The sequence below is a fragment of the Dermacentor albipictus genome, chromosome 1 (assembly GCF_038994185.2).
Source record: "Dermacentor albipictus isolate Rhodes 1998 colony chromosome 1, USDA_Dalb.pri_finalv2, whole genome shotgun sequence".
NCBI classification, from domain to species: domain Eukaryota; kingdom Metazoa; phylum Arthropoda; class Arachnida; order Ixodida; family Ixodidae; genus Dermacentor; species Dermacentor albipictus.
In genome coordinates, this window is record NC_091821.1 from 311,141,719 (window position 1) to 311,160,213 (window position 18,495).

Below are 18,495 nucleotides of genomic sequence, written 5' to 3' on the forward strand. Positions count from 1 at the left end.
CGCGACGCTATAAAAGCTTCTGGCATCAATACATGCACAAGCTTTACAAAGCTGTTTTGTATCTGTGCCTCTAAATAAATGCTTTGTAAGGTGCCTGCTGCTCATTCCGCAGTTTCGACTGAAGAAAACGTGTGGAGTGGTCAATAAAAGCATACGGCTGCTAGGTGAAGCAAGCCGCGATCCCTTCACTGAACCTGTATCCCCGAGCGTGCCGATGGCCTCTTGCCCGTGACGTCACTCGCCGAGCACTCCGGCCTTCTAGTCTAGGAGGTGTTGGCAGTGGTCGTCCAGTCGAGAGAGAGAGAGAGAGGCAGTCGAACGGCACGCGATCATCGTCCGTCGCAGCACATGCAAACAGGCTGGTGAGTCAGAGCGGATGCGCCGCGACAACGCTCGGCCTCAAGGCTGGCTCGGGACCGCGACGGGCAGGCTCGTGCGGCCGCCGCTCGACGAGCGCCACGAGTAACATTCCACGCGTTTGCTGCAGTGCGCTTACAGCGATCTCCGCGAAATTAACGACAGCCCAGTTACGCATGCACAGGTCACAGACATCACGGTATGCGATCGGCGACGTCACGCAGGTGCGAAACACGAACAAAGCTTTCGGTTCTCTTATATATAAGGAGCGCGTTCAGTGCGCATACGCTATCTTCGGGCCACGCTGTATATATGCGCTCCTTCCAAAGCCACGGATTGACGAGCGCAGCATACGAGACAAACTAGAAATAAAGATCAACCACCAGAAATAAAAAGAATTCGGAAGACTCAACTGTAATTGACGTCTGCGTAATACGAAGCATTCACGATTAGCGGAGAACGGTTATTTACAGAGTATAAGCTGCAGTGACACACACACACACACACACACACACATATATATATATATATATATATATATATATATATATATATATATATATATATATATATATATATATATATATTGTTAGGAATGGCCACCAGCGTGCCAGCTATTTCAGCCCGCTGCATGTGTTCCCAACCAACCGGACGGGGCGCACTTCAGAGAACTGCGAATAACCGGCGGCCACGTGGCGCGGGGTCAGCTCAGGAATGTGCCACCCGCCAGCGCCACCCGGGACGGAGCAGAGTTCAACGAAACCCCTCTGACGTCGGCTCCGGATCATTACATCTGTGTGTGTGTGCAACACGAATATGCGAGTCCGCCTTCCTCCAAAAGGGCGGGTCATCTACGGTGACGTCGAACGATGACTGGACGAACGTTTCCGTCCACTGGGAATCAAGGGGGGACCAAGTGCTTATAAGCAGCGTTTGCCGGCTGCTAGTGAGTGCTCGTCGTCGGGAGCTGAGTGCTCGTTGTCATGCTAGAAATGTACTAGTGAGCTGTGTGCTCGTAAGCTGTTTGCTGTATGTCAGTCTTGCGGGCTCCATATGGGAGTCACGCTAGACTGTCGACATGTCTTGTCTAAGATGTAAATAATGTAAATAAATTCTGTTCACCGAGTTCCTCTCTACGACCTTCAACTCCTTCAAATGGTGGCAGCGGCGTGGTCGTCCGACAACTCGCATATATATATATATATATATATATATATATATATATATATATATATATATATATATATATATATATATATATATATATATATATATATATATATATATATATATATAAAGCGGGTGGGAAAGCGGATGCCGCGGTAGCTCAATTGATAGAGCATCGCATGCGCTGCGAATACGTGGGATCGTTCCCCACCAGGGGCAAGTTTTTTTTTCATCTACTTTCATTTCTCTAATTCGATCAGTAAGTAAAAGCAATTTCCCCAGTGTTGTCCTTAGTGCCGCTGTTTGTTGGCCTCTTATATGATGAATAAAAATCGGGCCCCCTCGGTTAATTCCCTTTTCTTCTCGTTATGTATATAATGTTCCCAATAGCAGGACATAAGATTGAAAGCAGACTAAAAACCAGTGGCGCATATCCAGTCGCCCCAGTGGCGCACATAACTTTAGACCGCGCTATCACCGGCATCCGCACCCGCGGCAGCCAGCCCGCCAGGCAGCCTGCGAAAGAGTAGCACATACATGGCCGCACTCGGAGAAGAACGCTTCGCACTTGAAGGGTTCGGGAACTGCGTTCGCGACAAGTTCCTGTTCGAGTTAAACTGCTAAAACGTCGAAAGGGACCGCATAGCACGGCGGTATGCAAATATACTGCCACCATTACAAAACTGTCGTATGCAACGGTAGCAAAAGAGGTAACGGCATGGATAAAGTTGGGCGAAAAAAAAAATTTAAAGAAAAAATACTGTTTTCTAGGGAAGGTCTGCTCTTTCGCTTCGCTTCGTCTCTTCCCCCTCGTAACTGCACGCTTTCATCGCAGAGATTGCACTGTCTGCAGGCTAGCACGTATAGACTGGAAATTTTAATGTCGCGTTTCGCCTTGGTCGTTTCGCACAACCAGCGTACCATTCAGCACTGCCTGTGATCAATAACAGCGCGCCGCTAGGTCGACTTGCGGTGGGCGCCAAGAAGAATGCAACTGGGCCCGCGTTTTGCAGCAATTCTTTTCCCACCACGAGTCGCAGTTCGGAGGCCTACGGCGGCGGCGCGGTGTCGACTACGTCAATTAATGACGACTGGCAAAACGAATTGCAAGTAAACTAAATCATGGAATACGCCGGCTCTCGACGCTGGTAATAAACAGCAGCGGCCGCTTACCCGCGACTCAGGCAGTGGTGTCCTGACGATTATGCATTGCATTTGAGTTCACGCGCACGTCGTAAAAATAGCGCTAATAAAGCAGACTCCCGCTTTCCAATCTTGCTCTCCGCCTCCGCTTAATACCCCTGTCACACTGGGAGATTTAATGTCATTCGAACCGAATGGCATTAGCATCGAATGACATTATTGAGTTGCTACACAGCGATATTTAATGTCATTAGCACCGAATGACTTCCGCAATCGAATGAGTTCGAGAAACTCATTTGGCTTCTCACTTCGAAGCGAATGTGTACTCTCAACCCCAGAATCACAGCAAAACACGACAGAGCGTTTGCAAATTGAAAGCCATACTCGTAAAGAAATAATAAGCTTAAAATGTTTTAATGAACTTGTTACTTTAAAGAAACAAAATATGTACGGCAGGCTGTCGCAAAATGTTATACTCTCCAGCTCAGCAGCGTCCGGCCGCCGACACTCTGCTCGACGGCCATATTGGAAACAGTCGGTAGCCTCGCCATGTGTGTTTCGGTCAAGCAGGCATCAGGAGCAGCTGGACAAGCAATGGCAGCGGGACGGGCACATTGGAGCCACGTGGACACGTTTACATTAATTAGAATTTGGGAGGACAACCTAAGCGATCTGCGTCGTGCCAAAAGGAATCAGAAAGTGTATGCGCACATTGTGGAAGAGCTTCTTAAAGCCGGCGTTGAAAAGAGTCTCAAGGAAACGAAAACGAAGATTGAAAACCTTGGAAACAAATACAGGCAAGTACGATTTTTATTTTTGACGCTGTGCATGTTCGTTAAATAAGAAAGAAATAACTGGAATATATCGGGCGAAATAGCGGCCCAGGTTGTTTTCTAGAGCGGACGCCAGTATCATCACTTGGCGTTGTCGAAAGAGCTAATAGACGCGACGCACTTTTCTTTCACGCAGCGCATACCTTCATCGGACGCATTGTGTATCTTTTAGCATACTGGACGACGCCCCGAAATGTGATACACCAGTCCTTCGGAACGCATAGAGAAATGCGGGGCGCGTTTTGGATCGTGTCCGCTCGGGATTAAAAGTGCCCCGTGTCACTGGTATTTTTCGTGCTGCGACGACTTTCATTTTCAAATAGCAAAATGTAAGCGAGTATCTCGGTGCGCGTCAGGGAACAGCTAATTTCAAGCAACAACATCTTTTCGCTACGTTGACCTTCCGAGTGTGTGCTGTACCTGTATTGTACTGCTACTGCTATTCGGGTGTGTTGTATGAACCTATGGCACAAAATATGAACTTGATAACCGACAATGCAGTTGAAACGTGGCTTTGCTTTATTTCTGTTGCAGAGACATCAATAAAAAAAAGGGCACGGGCTGTGGCCAAATAACGTGGCCCTTTTATTGGGATATACACAAATTCCTCCAGGCACTGCCTATTAATGATGACAGCCTGCTGCATGACAGTGTCTGCAACAGCAGCAGCACAGTGGAACAGGTAAGTGCAATGCATATTGTACAATACTTTCTAATAAATTTTTGCAACAGTCATGTCTTCAAGCATGCGAAATTTTTTATATCATAATTGGCACTAAGCAAAACTATTTCTGTTTCAAGGTGCTTCCATTGCTATTGTCTGCACAACAAACTTTGGAGGGACATACCAGAAATGAATACTTGAAACATTTGCAGCACCCTTAATATTAAAGTTTATTAATCTGTGAAATGTTTCATGTGTGCAGGTTTATGTATATGAAATCATTGGAAGTGTCTCAGGAACATTTGGGTAACAATGAATTGCATTTTCATTGTATTCTTTCTTTTCAGCTCATCACGAGCATGGAATGTGGAAATGAGTTTGGCAGCGACGAGGAGGACGCCTCGGTGGGTGATGCGGCCCTTGTAGACGCCGGAGCTCTATCGTCAACACAGGGTTCGGCCACCGCCAGTGAAAACCTGTCGCCTCTGGTGTCCATGTCCGACAGCGAGGGCTCGCAAGCGCTAACACCACCAGCAGCTCGCAAGAGAGCCGAAAGACAGGCCCTGAAGAAACGGCAGCCCTCCCAGCAGTTGCTGTTGACACAAGTTGTCGAGGAGCAGCGGCAGCTTCGTCTCAGTTTGGAGAAATCGAAAGAGAAGGAGCTTCACATGCGCGAGCTGCAATTGAAGCTCGATGAAGCTGCTGCCGAGCGGGAAGATCGCTTGATAGCGGCGTTAGAAAAAATTGTTGGAAAATAGTGATACTTTGAAATAAACTGTTTTCCATTTTCTCCATTTGCTTCGAGTGATCGCTCTTCAATTGACGCCAAACACTCCTTCAGGCATGCTAGAAAACAAACTCTGAAGTATGGTTCCTACTGCGAGGTTTCAGTTCATTGTGTTTTGTTGTGCCCGTTTCCAGAAATATTGAGCAAGGGCAGCTCTCACTTCATTACCTGTCGCAGTGGATGCAGTGGTGGTATGTGATGGTTGTTCATACAGAGCATCAAATGCAGTGGCTTCATTTTCCCACTGCTGCTCCACAGTGTCTCTCAGACCTTCACAAATATTGTGTAAAATACACGATGCCCTAATTGCATGCTTTGCATTGGGCAAGGTGCATTCCATCCTCTTCATGATAAACCTAAAGCGAGCTTTCAGCCTTCCAAATGCATTCTCAACAATGCGTCTTGTCCTTGACAGGTTGTAGTTGAAAGCAGCTTCGTGCGTGTCGGGCAAGGCATTTGAGAATGGCTTCAGGAGGTTAGTAGTGAGTGGGAATGCCTGGTCACAGAGAATAATTGGTTTCACCTCAACATGTTCAATCAGAGCTACGGGCAATGAGAAGTATGCGCCCTCAACCAACGTAGACAATCTCGACCTTGCATACACGTTGGCGTCGTGGCATCTGCCTGGAGCTCCAATATTTATGTACCGAAATCGGTACATATGGTCCACCATCGCCAGAAGTATGATGCTGTACCTGCACAGAAAGCAATACATAAATATGATTATGCACTTCAGTGTATTCTGCATTGCAATTTTCTGACCAAATGGTACAAGTCATTTGTGTCCATAGTGCTGCTGAAGAGACCACCGCTACTAAGCAGCAATAGTGTTGTGCCATGCTAACAAAAAATATGCTCTACAAGAAATGTAATGAAGCAACCTCTCGCAAGTCAAATTTATAAAACTTTGATAACAAACAAGAACGAAAGACTGAAAATTATAATCTTTAAATTTCATACGTAGTTTTCTCTGGACAGTAAAACGCCCATAAGAAGTTTAATATTTCCCAAACTATAGACACAAGATCCAAGCTGTGTTCGTGAAATGGTGTTATAAAAGTAAAAAAAAAAAAACCTTTGCGTAGTGCTTACCATCCTTTATAGTTGTGGTAATCCACGGCGTTCTCCTTCGGTGGCGACACACAAAAGTGGCAGCCGTCAAGAGCGCCAATACCCTGAGGAAAGCCACTCAGAGCAAAAAATTCCCTGATGTGTTGTTTCAATTCTTGGCGGCGGATCATGTGAAGCCATTCCCCTTCAAGTTGATCAATTACCGCCTTGCAGAATTCTCTGCACAGCACGTTCACTGTTGACCTGCCGATGCCAAAAAGGTGCGCGATGGTTCTGTCCTCTGCACTAGAACACAATCTGTACAGTCCCACCGCCACTCGCTTTTCCACGGAGATCGGCTTCCTCAATCGTGTCGTTTGGCGCTCCAAGACGGATCTGCACGATTCCACCAAATACCTGAACGTAGGCGGCGATACACGAAAAGCTTGCTTGAAGTGATTTTCACCAAGGTTCGGCAAAGTATCTTCAAACCAGCGCTCATTTCTTTGAAATGTCCAACGCTCTCGGTGAACAATGGAACAACTTGCCATCACAGCCGCAACAGTGAACGAGTTCGCTTGAATACGCTGCTCAATTTCGTCACTCCGTCTTGACTGTGCGTCTATTAGAGCGTCTAATCGCTTCCTCTTATTATTACGCCTTGCTCGCAATGCAAAGTGCGCAGCAACTAATCGCTTCACCAGCTGCAACTTAGCGTCTTGCTCCAGTGTCGCCATGTCAGCCATTTTGTTTTCAATTTGTCGGCTACTCAGGCGGCTAAGTCTTGTTTTGGCTTATACTGGCCGCACAGTCTGAAATAGAACAACTTTTTCTACACGCAGTACTAAAATATTTTTTTTTCGGTGAAGCGACGTTCCAAAATGTATTTTAAAATAAATGCATTGCTTATGAGCAGTTTACTCCTTCCTTGTTCTACTTTAGTCGCCCCGTTTTTTTCGGAATGATCGCCATTGACATCGCCACCGAATGACATTAATTTTTCGAGTGTAGCACCTCCGCGGGCGAATGACATTCGTTGCACCGAATGCCATTCGGTTCAAATGACATTAAATCTCCTAGTGTGACAGGGGTATAAGTCACCAAACTATAGTTGCACCAAGGTCGCAGAGCCCCGTGTAGGCGCGTCTATAAATATTCTTGAAAAACTGCGCAGTTAAAGACGGGAGGAACATAAGCCGTTTGACAAGAGTGCAGATTCGCAACTGATTGAGATGAAACGTCACAAAATCTATAATAAGCAAATTCTATTAACATCGAGATCCGAACAAAGCAGTTTTTTTTTTCATAAACAATGCTATTACATGAACAGAAAATGAAGCGTTCAGCCTAAATGACCCACACTCTTGAAATAAAAGTGCGCGATAGAAACGGGACGAACTAAAATGGAACGTCCCGAAGCCGAACACTAAAGCAGTTCCATCAGCTCAAAGAGAAAGTAAAAAGAAAAAAAAAAACAAAGTTAACGAGAACATGGCTAGTACGTAAGCACATATGAAAGTTTGACGTGCAATTGCTCAGTATATCCGGTTTCCAAACGTGGTGCAGTTTCAGTTTTGCGATTTGGAGCCTGCACGACTAACACCACGGTTGCGAATACACGCGAACCTGGACACGCAACAATGCATTCTAACCGTTTCTTACCTGGGCGCGTTTGAATTCATTCTGATAGAACATAAAAGAGACTTCACAATGAAGCAGGCCGGACGAATTTTCACCCCGTGAAGTTCGATGTGCAACAAAATAATTCAAGTGCACGAACATTTCTGCATTCCATTCTTGACAAAATGGAGAAGTTTCGCATTGCAGGAGAGCACGAGTAACTCGTAGTACACCACAGACAGTCTTCGGAAGTTCCAAGGGTACGCATGGTATGTCTCGGGCCGAAATCTGTGCTCGAGACTTTGCCAAGCTCTTCACTGTATCGGAACCGAGTATAATTCTCTACTCCCGGCTATATACAGTACACACATACGACGCAGGTACGCTGCACCGGCTCTACCGTGCCGTTCCCACCGTGCACAACGGACCTGTACGCCGCTTCGATGCCACGTTTCAGCCGCCGCAGGAGAACATTTTGCGCACTTTGGCAGCAAAATGCCGAGGCCCCGAATGGACCTCGGAGTCGGCAGCGGAATGCCACTGCGGCGGGGGACACACCTCTCGACGCCCCCAGTGCACGGCGGAGGCGTCACGTGTATGCAGACGCGAGAGGCTCCCGTCGCGCTGCACTGACGCAGTGAAACCAGCGCTGCGGCGCCACGCGACCCGCCGCGCACGCGGACGGTCCGCACAATAAGAGCGCTCGAGCGATCATCCGGAACACGGCTCCAGGTTGTGCCAAGTATAGCGCCCGCGGCTAAGCGGCCGTGTCCGTCCGGCAATGTACTGCTCCGCGAACGTGTCCCCACCAGCCGGCCGTTCCGCAGTTTCCGTGCGACGGACCGGAATAACTTCTGGCCGCGTGTCACGAGGACCCAATTTAGAGCGTGTGCATCTCCGTATACATTACAGCAGCGTGACGAATCGTCTCCGCAGGTTCCTCACGTGGTGCACGCGGCCAAGCAGGCATGCGTGGCTCTGAACGGGGCCCGCTCGCGCTTCGTTGGTGTGCTTAGAGCGAGGTCTGTGTGCGACTGTAATAGCAAACGTAGGCGTGGTTCCAACCCCGATGCCCGCCTGGTGCCGCGACACACAACCGTTAGCATCGCGAAGCGCGAGTTTCTCAGAACGAAGGGGCCAAGAGACACCGAAAACGAAGCGAAGAAGAGGGGAGTTGTGTGAAGCTGCGAAGGGACGTGCGCATTAACTATATGTGCATGCCATAACTGGTCATAAAGTAGAGAAACAGAGAGGCCACCAGAGCACATTCGGCACTTTCACCTTCTACGCTAATGAAGATTAAGTGGGATTTGACTGTTGCACGACGGAGCAGCTGCGAGGTGAATTCGCTACGTCCCTATCGCTATGTGCGACGTCTTCTATGATTCCGTCACATCAGCGGGCCGATCGTGACCTCTCGTAGGAACATATACTCCGTGCATCCAAGCGGTGGCCACGGATGATACTGGCAGCGGCGAATTCAAGGCAAATAAAAAACAATAAAAACTAAACAGTGGTTGCCGAGTGTCATAAGAACATGCACAGCTCTAAACAAACGTCACACGCAGCTCCGAATCTGTCAATCGCAGTTTGTCGCAGAAGAGGACGTTTGCCCCAACGTTACTAGATCTTTTGGTTCGCCCGTACTCCATCACAAAAATTTCTATAGAAAGACTATAGACAGTCTAATGACTTTCTATAAAAATTTTTGTAAGGGCTGCCTTCTTAAGACGACGCGTCCACATTTCTCTCCCTCTCACTGTTGAGGACACTCTCCCGACCACAGCATATCCGTGAGCCGGCAGAAGCCGCGGGTCTATGCGGAATCGAGCGAAAAAGTATGCCACGATGCCAAGATCACTTTTCACAATGTATCATTGGCATCGCTGTCTCACGCGATCCAACCCTAATCCATGGGCCCCGCTGCATATGACGATGCGTAATAGAAAGGCCACTAGTAGGCTCAGAACAGAAATTAAAAAAAAAAATGGCTGTGGCTTAGGTAAGGTTAAGCCCAGGATGCGAAGCATACTAGCCTTTATTTTAGTTGTTGAACCACTGTTTAGCTTGGTGAACTGCTGTTGCTTGGCTATATTTGGTTCGGCTAGACGAAGAAACAACTCATGCGTTACTCTGCTTCGCCTTGGACGCCCCGCATTGGACGCGGTGAGCGTCGAGCAACGCAGCGTTCGGCGCGGCAACGAAATGTGTGCCTGAGCAAGCGACGCACGCCTGAGCCTTAGAAACAGCTCGTTTCTAAGGCAACACCGCATTCACTAGAGGCGCTTTTGTACCGCTTTGAAGCATCGTACTCGTGGCTCAGTGGTAGCGTCTCCGTCTCACACTCCGGAGACCCTGGTTCTATTCCCACCCAACCCATCTTGCAAGAGTGGAGCCAAAGCCACTTCTCCTCTGTCGTGACGTCACGGTGTCACGTGGTTTCAAGGCGACACCGCCGCGCCTGAGGAGCTGGGTTGAGCTCTCGTAATATGCTTCGCATAAAAACTGGCAACGCAATCTTACACAGCAAGGCACGCCGACCCGAATCCTGTTTCACGCAATACACCAGCGGCAGAGCTACGTACCACAGCGGGGAATGATTAACACGAATTTCGGTTTCGGCCGAACCGGCTTCCTCGGTGAGGGGGCGAGCACCGAAAGCCCTCTCGTATTTATGACTCGAACAGAAGGAGCGGCAAAGCACGGCAAATGCGACGTCGCGTGGCGCACGCAAACAGACGCGGGGCAACGCAAATTCCGCAATACGGCCGCAGCACTCCGAGCGCCGGAAACCTAAGCGGGCTGTGCAAATGCGATGGCGAGTTCCGAGTCAGTTAAGCGATTCTACATGGTAATAATTCGCACACTTACATGAAAATAATGTAATGAAATAAGAAAATTAGTAGAAGCGGTCGCGGCCAAACGGAGGCGTGGAAGATAGTCGAGCGCCTTTAGAGGCAGTAATTGATATAAGCAGATTATTCATGCGTAAACTGGATAGATTATCGTAAAACTTCCTCGAAGCTTCAGCGCTCGTCCGCGTGTTTCGTGCCTTCCGAGTTATAAAACGTACAGGTTTACCATCAAGCATACACAAATCACGTGAATCTACTCGTTGCTGCTTTGTGTCGCTTGAAGAGCGAGTGAACTAAATAATAATGGAAACCAAGGGGCTACGTTTCTTGTTAATCGTGAACATATAAAGCAAGAAGACAATGCAGTCACGCAAAGCACGAGGAAAATTACCTGCAGGTGTAATTGAAATGTAGCATATGAACTACAAGCACTACATTTCAATTACAACCACAGCGAATTTCCCCGAAGCTTTCCTCGGCTTCATTGTCTGTTGGCATTATATGAAGAGCAAATATTTAAATTCTGGAGTTTTACGCGCCAGAACAACGCTCTGTTTGTGTGTGGCACGACGTATAAAGAAGCACTCCGAATTATTTTGACCCGGGGTTCTTCAACGTGCACCCAATGCACGGTGCAAGGGAGTTTTCGCTTTTCGCCCCCATCGAAATGCAGCACCCGCGGCCGCGATTTGATCCCGCGACCTCGTGCTTAGCAGCGCAACGCCAAAGCGACCGCGGCGGGTGAAGAGCGAATGCACGGCTCATTCTGGCTTCCAGTGAGTTCCACTGATCGTGGTCAGATTCCCTACGGCTTCGCGTGATTGCGGATTCGACCTCCGAAAGACACAGCTCGCACAGGGGTTGAAGAAGCACCTGACGCTCAAAATCGGTGCAGACGGGCACGTACAGCGCACGAGGGCGCGTTGGGGATCCGCGCAAAGAAAATCGGGGGTCTCGCCGAAATGCGGAAGAAGCGTCGCGACAACTTCCGAAACCGTGCGGTCGCGGCGAACGTGCCGCCCCCCGTTCTCCCTAGTGCGACGAGTGAAAAGAAAAGATACAGAAAACAAAAATCTGCGAGAGAAGTTGACAGGCGGACTTAAACACGCGCCCCCGGAGGACAATGCTCTCGCGCACTCGCAGCGCTTCTCGCAGCGCCCGCCCCAGCGTACTCGCGTAGTACGCAGCACACCGTGCACATCTGCGCAGCCCCGGCAGCGAGCCCGGCGGCAATGACCGACGCGTCGCGCGTGCAGCAACGCCCGACCCGCCGTCGACTGGGCGATGAACAAACCACGGACGACGAGAGGGGAACGTCATCGCGGGCTCCACACTCACGGTTTTACTCGTTCTTTTTGTCTTCTTATGTTTTTTAACGGACGGGAAGCAGACCGGGCAGAACGACTAGAGAGAAAAACACACGGGACGAAGAGCGCGGTTAAGCAGGAAGCACAAAGGGTAGACACACGTACGCGCACCTAAAAGAGCTCGAAAAGCGCGTGACAAACCACCGCGCCTGCTCGCCTCGCGTGCGGGTGCCTCGTGTCTGCGGCGACCACGAAACGCATGGAGTTCAGGAGAGTGAGCTGTTCGACTAGGTGCATGGTACATGGTGTCAAGAACGAAGACAGAACAAGAAAGACAGATAACAGTTCCCCTGACAGAGGCGCTACGAGAACGCGCGCGAATAACACAAAACAGCGCACACGCTGGCAAGCGAAGCGTCGGCCCTAGTGCGGGGCCTTGGAAGGCCAACGCTTTTTCGAACGAGTGGACAGAGCATGCGCGCGCTCCACTGGACATGTGTGCGAGCATGCGCACAACCGTGTAGTCCATCCTGCACTATGACGAGAAACGGGCGGTGCTCCCCAATGCGCCAAGTAGCAGCGGGTGCGGCCATTCTCTTTCTACTCGGCAGGGACAGGAGTTCGGGCCAGTTGTTATAACGCCTTCGCAAGTTCCAGCGAACAAGAAGCAGCAAGAGCGCTGTCAGGGAGGACAGAGGGGCGAGCGCACTTGTCGAACTCGTTCCATTTCCTCCACGCCCGCCCCTGGTGATACCTAAATGTGCGAGCGCGTCCTCTGAATCCGCTCGATCGTGATTACTGCGACTCGCCGCGTTTCACCACGCCCAGGCGAAAGCTGCAGATATTAGACTCCCTCAGGAAGAAAACGTCGCTCACGGTTGCGTGGATATGGATGTCGTCCACTTTTTAACGAAAAAGCTTATCTGGGTACTATATAGGAGCAACATTACTTTCTACAAGAGCACGCCACCCGCCGTGGTTGCTTAGTGTGGTGCAGGGCTGCTAAGTACGAGGTCGCGGGATCGAATCTCGGCCACGGCGGCCGCATTTCGATGGAGGCGAAATGCGAAAACCTCCGTGTACTTAGATTTAGGTGCACGTTAAAGAACCCTAGGTGATCGAAACTTCCGGAGTCCCCCAAATATTCGCCCAAATATGCAATCGGTGTGGCGCCTCTGCACGAAGGCATCACAGCCATTTTAAGACAAATTACAACAAGCCCTTCAGGCTTGGCGTAAACGTTATTGCACGTTCCTTCGGCACCCGCGCGCGTAGCATAATGTCACGCGGTAGTGGCCGTCAAGAACACAGTAACTATGAATAACGAAACTGACTTTTATTGGGCGAACTTGTGCCAACAAAAGCAAATTACACACAAAGCACAACGATAGCGGCGAACACAGTCGGCGGTCGTGGAAATCTGATCTGCGGGGCAAGCGCGTCGGCTTTTATACGTAAATCATCGAAGGTTCGAGAATAATCGCTGGTACCCGCGCGTCTTCCAGAAAGTTCTACACAATTCGCGTCGCGCATACAAGCAATCAGATTACACGTGGTTCAGTGACAACAGACAGCGGGTGGAACCCTCGATAACATTCGAGAAACTTCCGATACATGCAGGCGCGTCCTGCGCTGAGCGATAACATTTCTTGACCGTGAAACGCGGTCAGCCAATAAAGATGCACAAGTACACGTGTCAATACAGGATCATGAAGACGCCTGTTTTGTGTGGTACCGACGAATGGCACCAACGGAAATATGGCAACGATCACGTCAAGGACACTTGAACCTAGCGCTGAACACGAACGTGCGAAAGAGACAAAAGTAACGGCTGCATCGATGGGCCACCTTTTGTTAATGTTTCATCATTATCGTGATATGATCATGATCACTGCGCGCCATCGAAGTCGTCCTTTTAGCTAAGTTTCGACGAGTGCACTTAATCAAGGGCAAATACTCTTGATAGCTTCGCAGGTTTTAACATTCGCCATTCCCACTGCGGCGGTTTAACCTCGGGCCCGTGAGGAAAGGAGCGAGCAGCCACAAAAGGCGAGCCTCGCGCGCGACAGCTCCTCTGAACAAACGGCACAGATACGCTCGGAGTCTCGCGAATGAGGAAACCAAAGCACGGGAAAGGAAAACAGCAGAGCGGCTCGACGACGGCGCATCGTCGTCGTCTCGCCCCCGAATACGTCGCCAGCGTGAATGCAGACGGAGAGAGGCTTTCACGACGGCGCTCGCCAACGCGTCACCACAAGCGACAGAAACGAGACGAGAAAATGGGAAAACGCGGACAAAGGAAGAAAGAGGGGCAGAACGCACAGGGTCCACTCGGCCAATAACGTTGCCGGGACGGAGTCGCGGTCGGCAAACAATGCTATCGTTCGGCGACGGGAGACCGCCGCCGTCTTGCCTATAATTAGTGAAGCGCAAGAGCGCGTGTGAATGCAAACTCCGCTTCTCGCGTGAGCGCAAGGCAGCGCCGTCAGTGGCGGTGTATCAAAAGCACGCGCGTACGGGTCCGGCACACACTGCGGTCGCCCGGCACAGTCAAGTCGCTCCTGCGCGAGCTGTGCACGAAGTGCAGCTATCGCACAATGTAGCCAACGGGGTGCGTTCAGGACTTCGCGCGCGGAAGAATAAGCGAGGGAAGCGAAGAGAGAAGGCGAACGCAGACGTCGAGTCGAGAGGGGGCGAGGGACGTGAAAACGAGGACCGCGACCCCGTTCACATCAACGACGCGTTGCATTTCAAGCCACATGAACGGCAAAACGACATGGAGTCTGCGAAATACGCCTGAATCGCGACAGGAAGTAATAGCACATAAAACTGCTCCGTGGAGATTCACAACCCTCCGTGTGACGAAAGAGGCATTGATAAAGTAACGATACGCTGTACATTACATCTAAGTTTGAAGCAAATGTTATTGACTCATGGCTGGTGTCCTAACGTGCCAAAGCAACAAGAGGGCTGTGAAAGCCTCAGTAATGGAGGGGCGCATCGGATTATAGTTTTGTGCTCTTGTGTTCGTCAACATTCACGCAAAGCATGGTACACAAGCGTTCTTACGTACAATCTCACCTATGACTAGATGCTAAGCGGCACGACCACATAGTGTTCTCGAAAGGTATAGAAAAATTAATGCATGGTAGGATACTATCTTTCTTTGAAAAACATAACCTGCTCCTTGACTTTCAGCACGGGTTTCGAAAGAATCGATCCACTGAAACAGCATTACTGACTCAAAAAGAAATCATTATAGATATGTTTCAAAATAAGGAAATAGGTGCAGGCATATACTATATAGATTTTCCTAAGGCTTTTGACTTGATAAACCACAGAATTTTACTACATAAACTGGCAAGCTATGGTGTCCGAGGAAAAGCTCACGATCTTATGAAATCGTATTTATCGAAAAGAACACAATATGTTGACTTTAAAAAATTCGTTGTCTTCAATACAAAATATTTATGCAGGAGTCCCCCAAGGAAGCATTTTGGGACCGCTCTTATTTTTAATTTATATAAATGATATTGTGCAATGTTTAACTGATGGAAAGATTGTATCCTACGCTGATGACACTTCGGTGTTCATATTCGGGAGATCAGAAAGTGACATTGAAGAGAAAGCAATCAAAACACTGGATGCATTAAATACATGGGCAAAATCAATTTGTTTGAAGATTAATTCTAAAAAGACAAAAATAATATTGTACTTTCCAAAAGTAAAGATAATTTCTAGGCCGTTGAACGTGTTCTTAAGCTCTGATACTATTGAAATTGTAGATTCTGTTAAAATCCTTGGCGTTATATTTTCAAAGCATTTGACTTGGAATGATCATGTTGACTATATCAGATCAAAAGTGTCTTCAGCTGTCGGTGTCATGTTGCGCCTGCGCGGTATTCTTCCTGTCAAAGTTAGGCTATTGCTATACAACTCATTAGTTCTTTCTCTTTTGCAATATTGTTGTACCGTTTGGGGCACTTAGGGTGTCACAAATTTATCCAAGCTTCACCTTCTTCAAAAAAGAGCTGTAAGATGCATTGCTGGTGTTCCTTGTTGTTCCCCCACACATCGACTTGTTCTTAAAATATGAAATCCTGCCAATATATTGTTTATACAATTATAGACTACTAATGATCTATAAACGCTCTTCCCAAAGTGATGAACATTATATTAGTTATCTGGCAGAACTTGAGAAAAACAGGCATATCCTGCAGACTAGACATAAAAAAAATTGGTTAGTGCCGACGCCTAGGGCATATTATACCGAGCAGTCTCTTTCTTATACTGTTCCAGTATTATTAAATAAATTAAACAAAGAATTGTTTGATCCCTTTCAGCATTCAAGTGATGTTATTAAGCGATTTTTTTCTTAGCAAAATTACGTAATATTGCACTCAGTTTAAACCTATACCTGTTATATTTTTTTTCGTTTCCCCATGACCAGTTATTTGTTTTTTCTAAAACCTACGTTTGTGCTGCATTGCATAGCGCTGCTTCTTACAAAGTGTTTTCTTATTTTGTTTCAGTGTTTATTTGGAAAATTGAAAATCTCTGCCTGCGTACTGTACTAGCTGCCAAGTTGATGAAGGGGGCAGGGCATCTGCCAAGCTTACGAGCTTTTAGTCCTGTCTCCTTTTCTGTCCAAGAGAAAAATAAAGACCGAATTGAATATATACACAACTTATAGCGGAGGTTTAAATGTTTAAAGAAAAAAAATTCGCCTATATGCGGCATGGTGAAATTCCGCACTACAGAGTTTTCAGTCTAATTTAGGCTGCGTTCACACTTGGTGTCGGAGCAGGCGGAAGCGGAAAAAACTTGACAAAATCCGCCCGCCTAGGCGGAGAAACGGGCGGAAAACCAGGCGGCGAGAAAATCGGTCTCGGACCGATTTTTTCGCCCAGGCGGAGCGGAAAGACGTTCCGCTTTACCGGAAGCTGCAATCGCATGTAAACATCCGGTCGTAAAATTTAGCATTTTCCATTGCTCATTGTCTATATTTAGAAAAAGCAACTAGCCAAAGCTATCGAAACTATGTCTCGTTTATCTTCCGTGGTGGACGAAAGTTAAAAACGACACGCGCAGTTGCGCGAAATGGTAGCTTTTAGTAACTGATGGGTCAATGAATGAACGTATGTCTTGAAATAGTGTGATGAACAGTGCCACCACGCGGACAAACGTACGCAAACTAGATAGATGTGTGAGAAAGCGGAAGTGGTTTCCGCTGCAGTGGCGAAACAAATGTGAACGTTTTGTACATGCGCGAAAAAGATTATCCGGCCGCTTTGGCTTTTCCGTCCGCTTGCGGTTTGCCAAGTGTGAACGTAGCCTAAGGCGAGTGGAAAAATGACAGCGTAAAAATGACCAAAACACGAGAGAACGAGAGGAAAGGGGGTTAACCGAGGGGCCCGATTTGTATTAATCATAAGAAGCCAACAAACAAAGACACCAAGGATAGGGGAAATCACTCGCATTTACTAATGGAATTAAAGAAATGATAAATACATGGCAGTGAAAGTGGATGAAAAAAAAACGGACAAGCACACAGCAATGACTTATAACAGTTTATTCGCCAAGCCACGAAGGATTAAATATATAAGGTGCTACCATGCGCACTATGTGAATGATCGGGCAAAAACCTAGAACATCATTTGCAATGCTGATAATGATAGCCACGTACCTAAAGAGCACACGGAACGCTTGCATTCAAACCCTGTTAAGATACGCCATTTCCCGAGATGAAAGTGCAATCGAAGGAGAACTGACATCTCATCATGTGGGAGGGAATAATATAATTTTCTGCCACATGATGAGATGCTAAGATGTGTAGAAGGATGCATAGACAACTTTAGATCGATAGCATTTCAGAACGAGACAGTAATTGAGGTCAGTGGGCTTTTAGAATTGTTGTCATTTTTTCCTAAATCGAAATCCTAAATTTCCTAAATCCTAAATCTACCTTTGACTCTTGGGAGGAAATCCACTACAATAAAAAAAGTAGAATTTGCAAAGGTTCATGTCTTGCGCCTCTCTTCAGCGATATTTATCTCGCACATAACGACCGCATTATTCAAACTTTTCTTCATATGACCCTGGTTGCAAATGTGTGCAGATATGTAGACGATTTTTTAGTTCTCATTGAATGTCTTGAATGTCCGGAGGAGGTGTTTGAGCAGGCTGCAGGAAAGGTGTTAGATGTATTCAGAAAAAACCTGCATCCGTTAGTGCTGACGCATGAGCTACCCGAATATAACTGTTTAAGGTCGTCAGTCAGGCTGTGCATGTCCAGTAGGTATTTGTACTGGTCGTTCGAACCAAGGAGCGGGAAACCGCTTCTCTCTTTCCAGTCAGCACATTCAAAATTCGACAAAAGAGGATTCGTTAATGTGTGTCTCGTCAGTGCCCTCAGAAGGTCACGTCCGCATTCTATGCAAAAGTTTTGATGCCCACGTTGACCGCTTGTTGTCTGCCGGATACACGAAGGCTTTTATGCTTTTTATGCTTTTATGCTTTATGCTTTTAAGCTTTTTATGCAAATCAAGCATGGCGAAGCTGATCGAGCACCACGTCCACCCGTGGAAAGGAAAAACTTGCAGTACGTCCGTATGTATATACATGATGTGTCCCACAAACTGAAGAGGGTAGAGCAACGCGCTGGTGTAGCGGTGGTTTTTTTCCGCTTCCGAAAAAATAGCAAACCTTTGCA

The 18,495-nt window shown here is 47.8% G+C and overlaps 2 protein-coding genes across 2 annotated transcripts in view; one reads left to right on the top strand and one right to left on the bottom strand.

Annotated features, from left to right (window-relative positions):
* GckIII (Germinal centre kinase III) overlaps window positions 1-18,495 on the bottom strand; it is a 201,607-nt gene that overhangs the window by 164,553 nt on the left and 18,559 nt on the right. The window lies entirely within an intron of this gene.
* On the top strand, window positions 3,218-4,954 carry LOC139057344 (myb/SANT-like DNA-binding domain-containing protein 1). The gene is made up of 3 exons (XM_070535334.1): window positions 3,218-3,464; window positions 4,035-4,182; window positions 4,512-4,954. Exons 1-3 carry the CDS (start codon window positions 3,262-3,264, stop codon window positions 4,920-4,922), a joined length of 762 nt encoding a protein of 253 aa, XP_070391435.1. The 5' UTR covers window positions 3,218-3,261; the 3' UTR covers window positions 4,923-4,954.

Bases quoted from the DNA above. Each gene is read 5' to 3' on its own strand.
- LOC139057344 (XM_070535334.1), top strand. From the start codon at position 3,262: ATGGCAGCGGGACGGGCACATTGGAGCCACGTGGACACGTTTACATTA. The intron at 3,465-4,034 runs GCAAGTACGATT...TTTCTGTTGCAG, and splicing joins AACCTTGGAAACAAATACAG to AGACATCAATAAAAAAAAGG. The intron at 4,183-4,511 runs GTAAGTGCAATG...CTTTCTTTTCAG, and splicing joins GCAGCAGCACAGTGGAACAG to CTCATCACGAGCATGGAATG.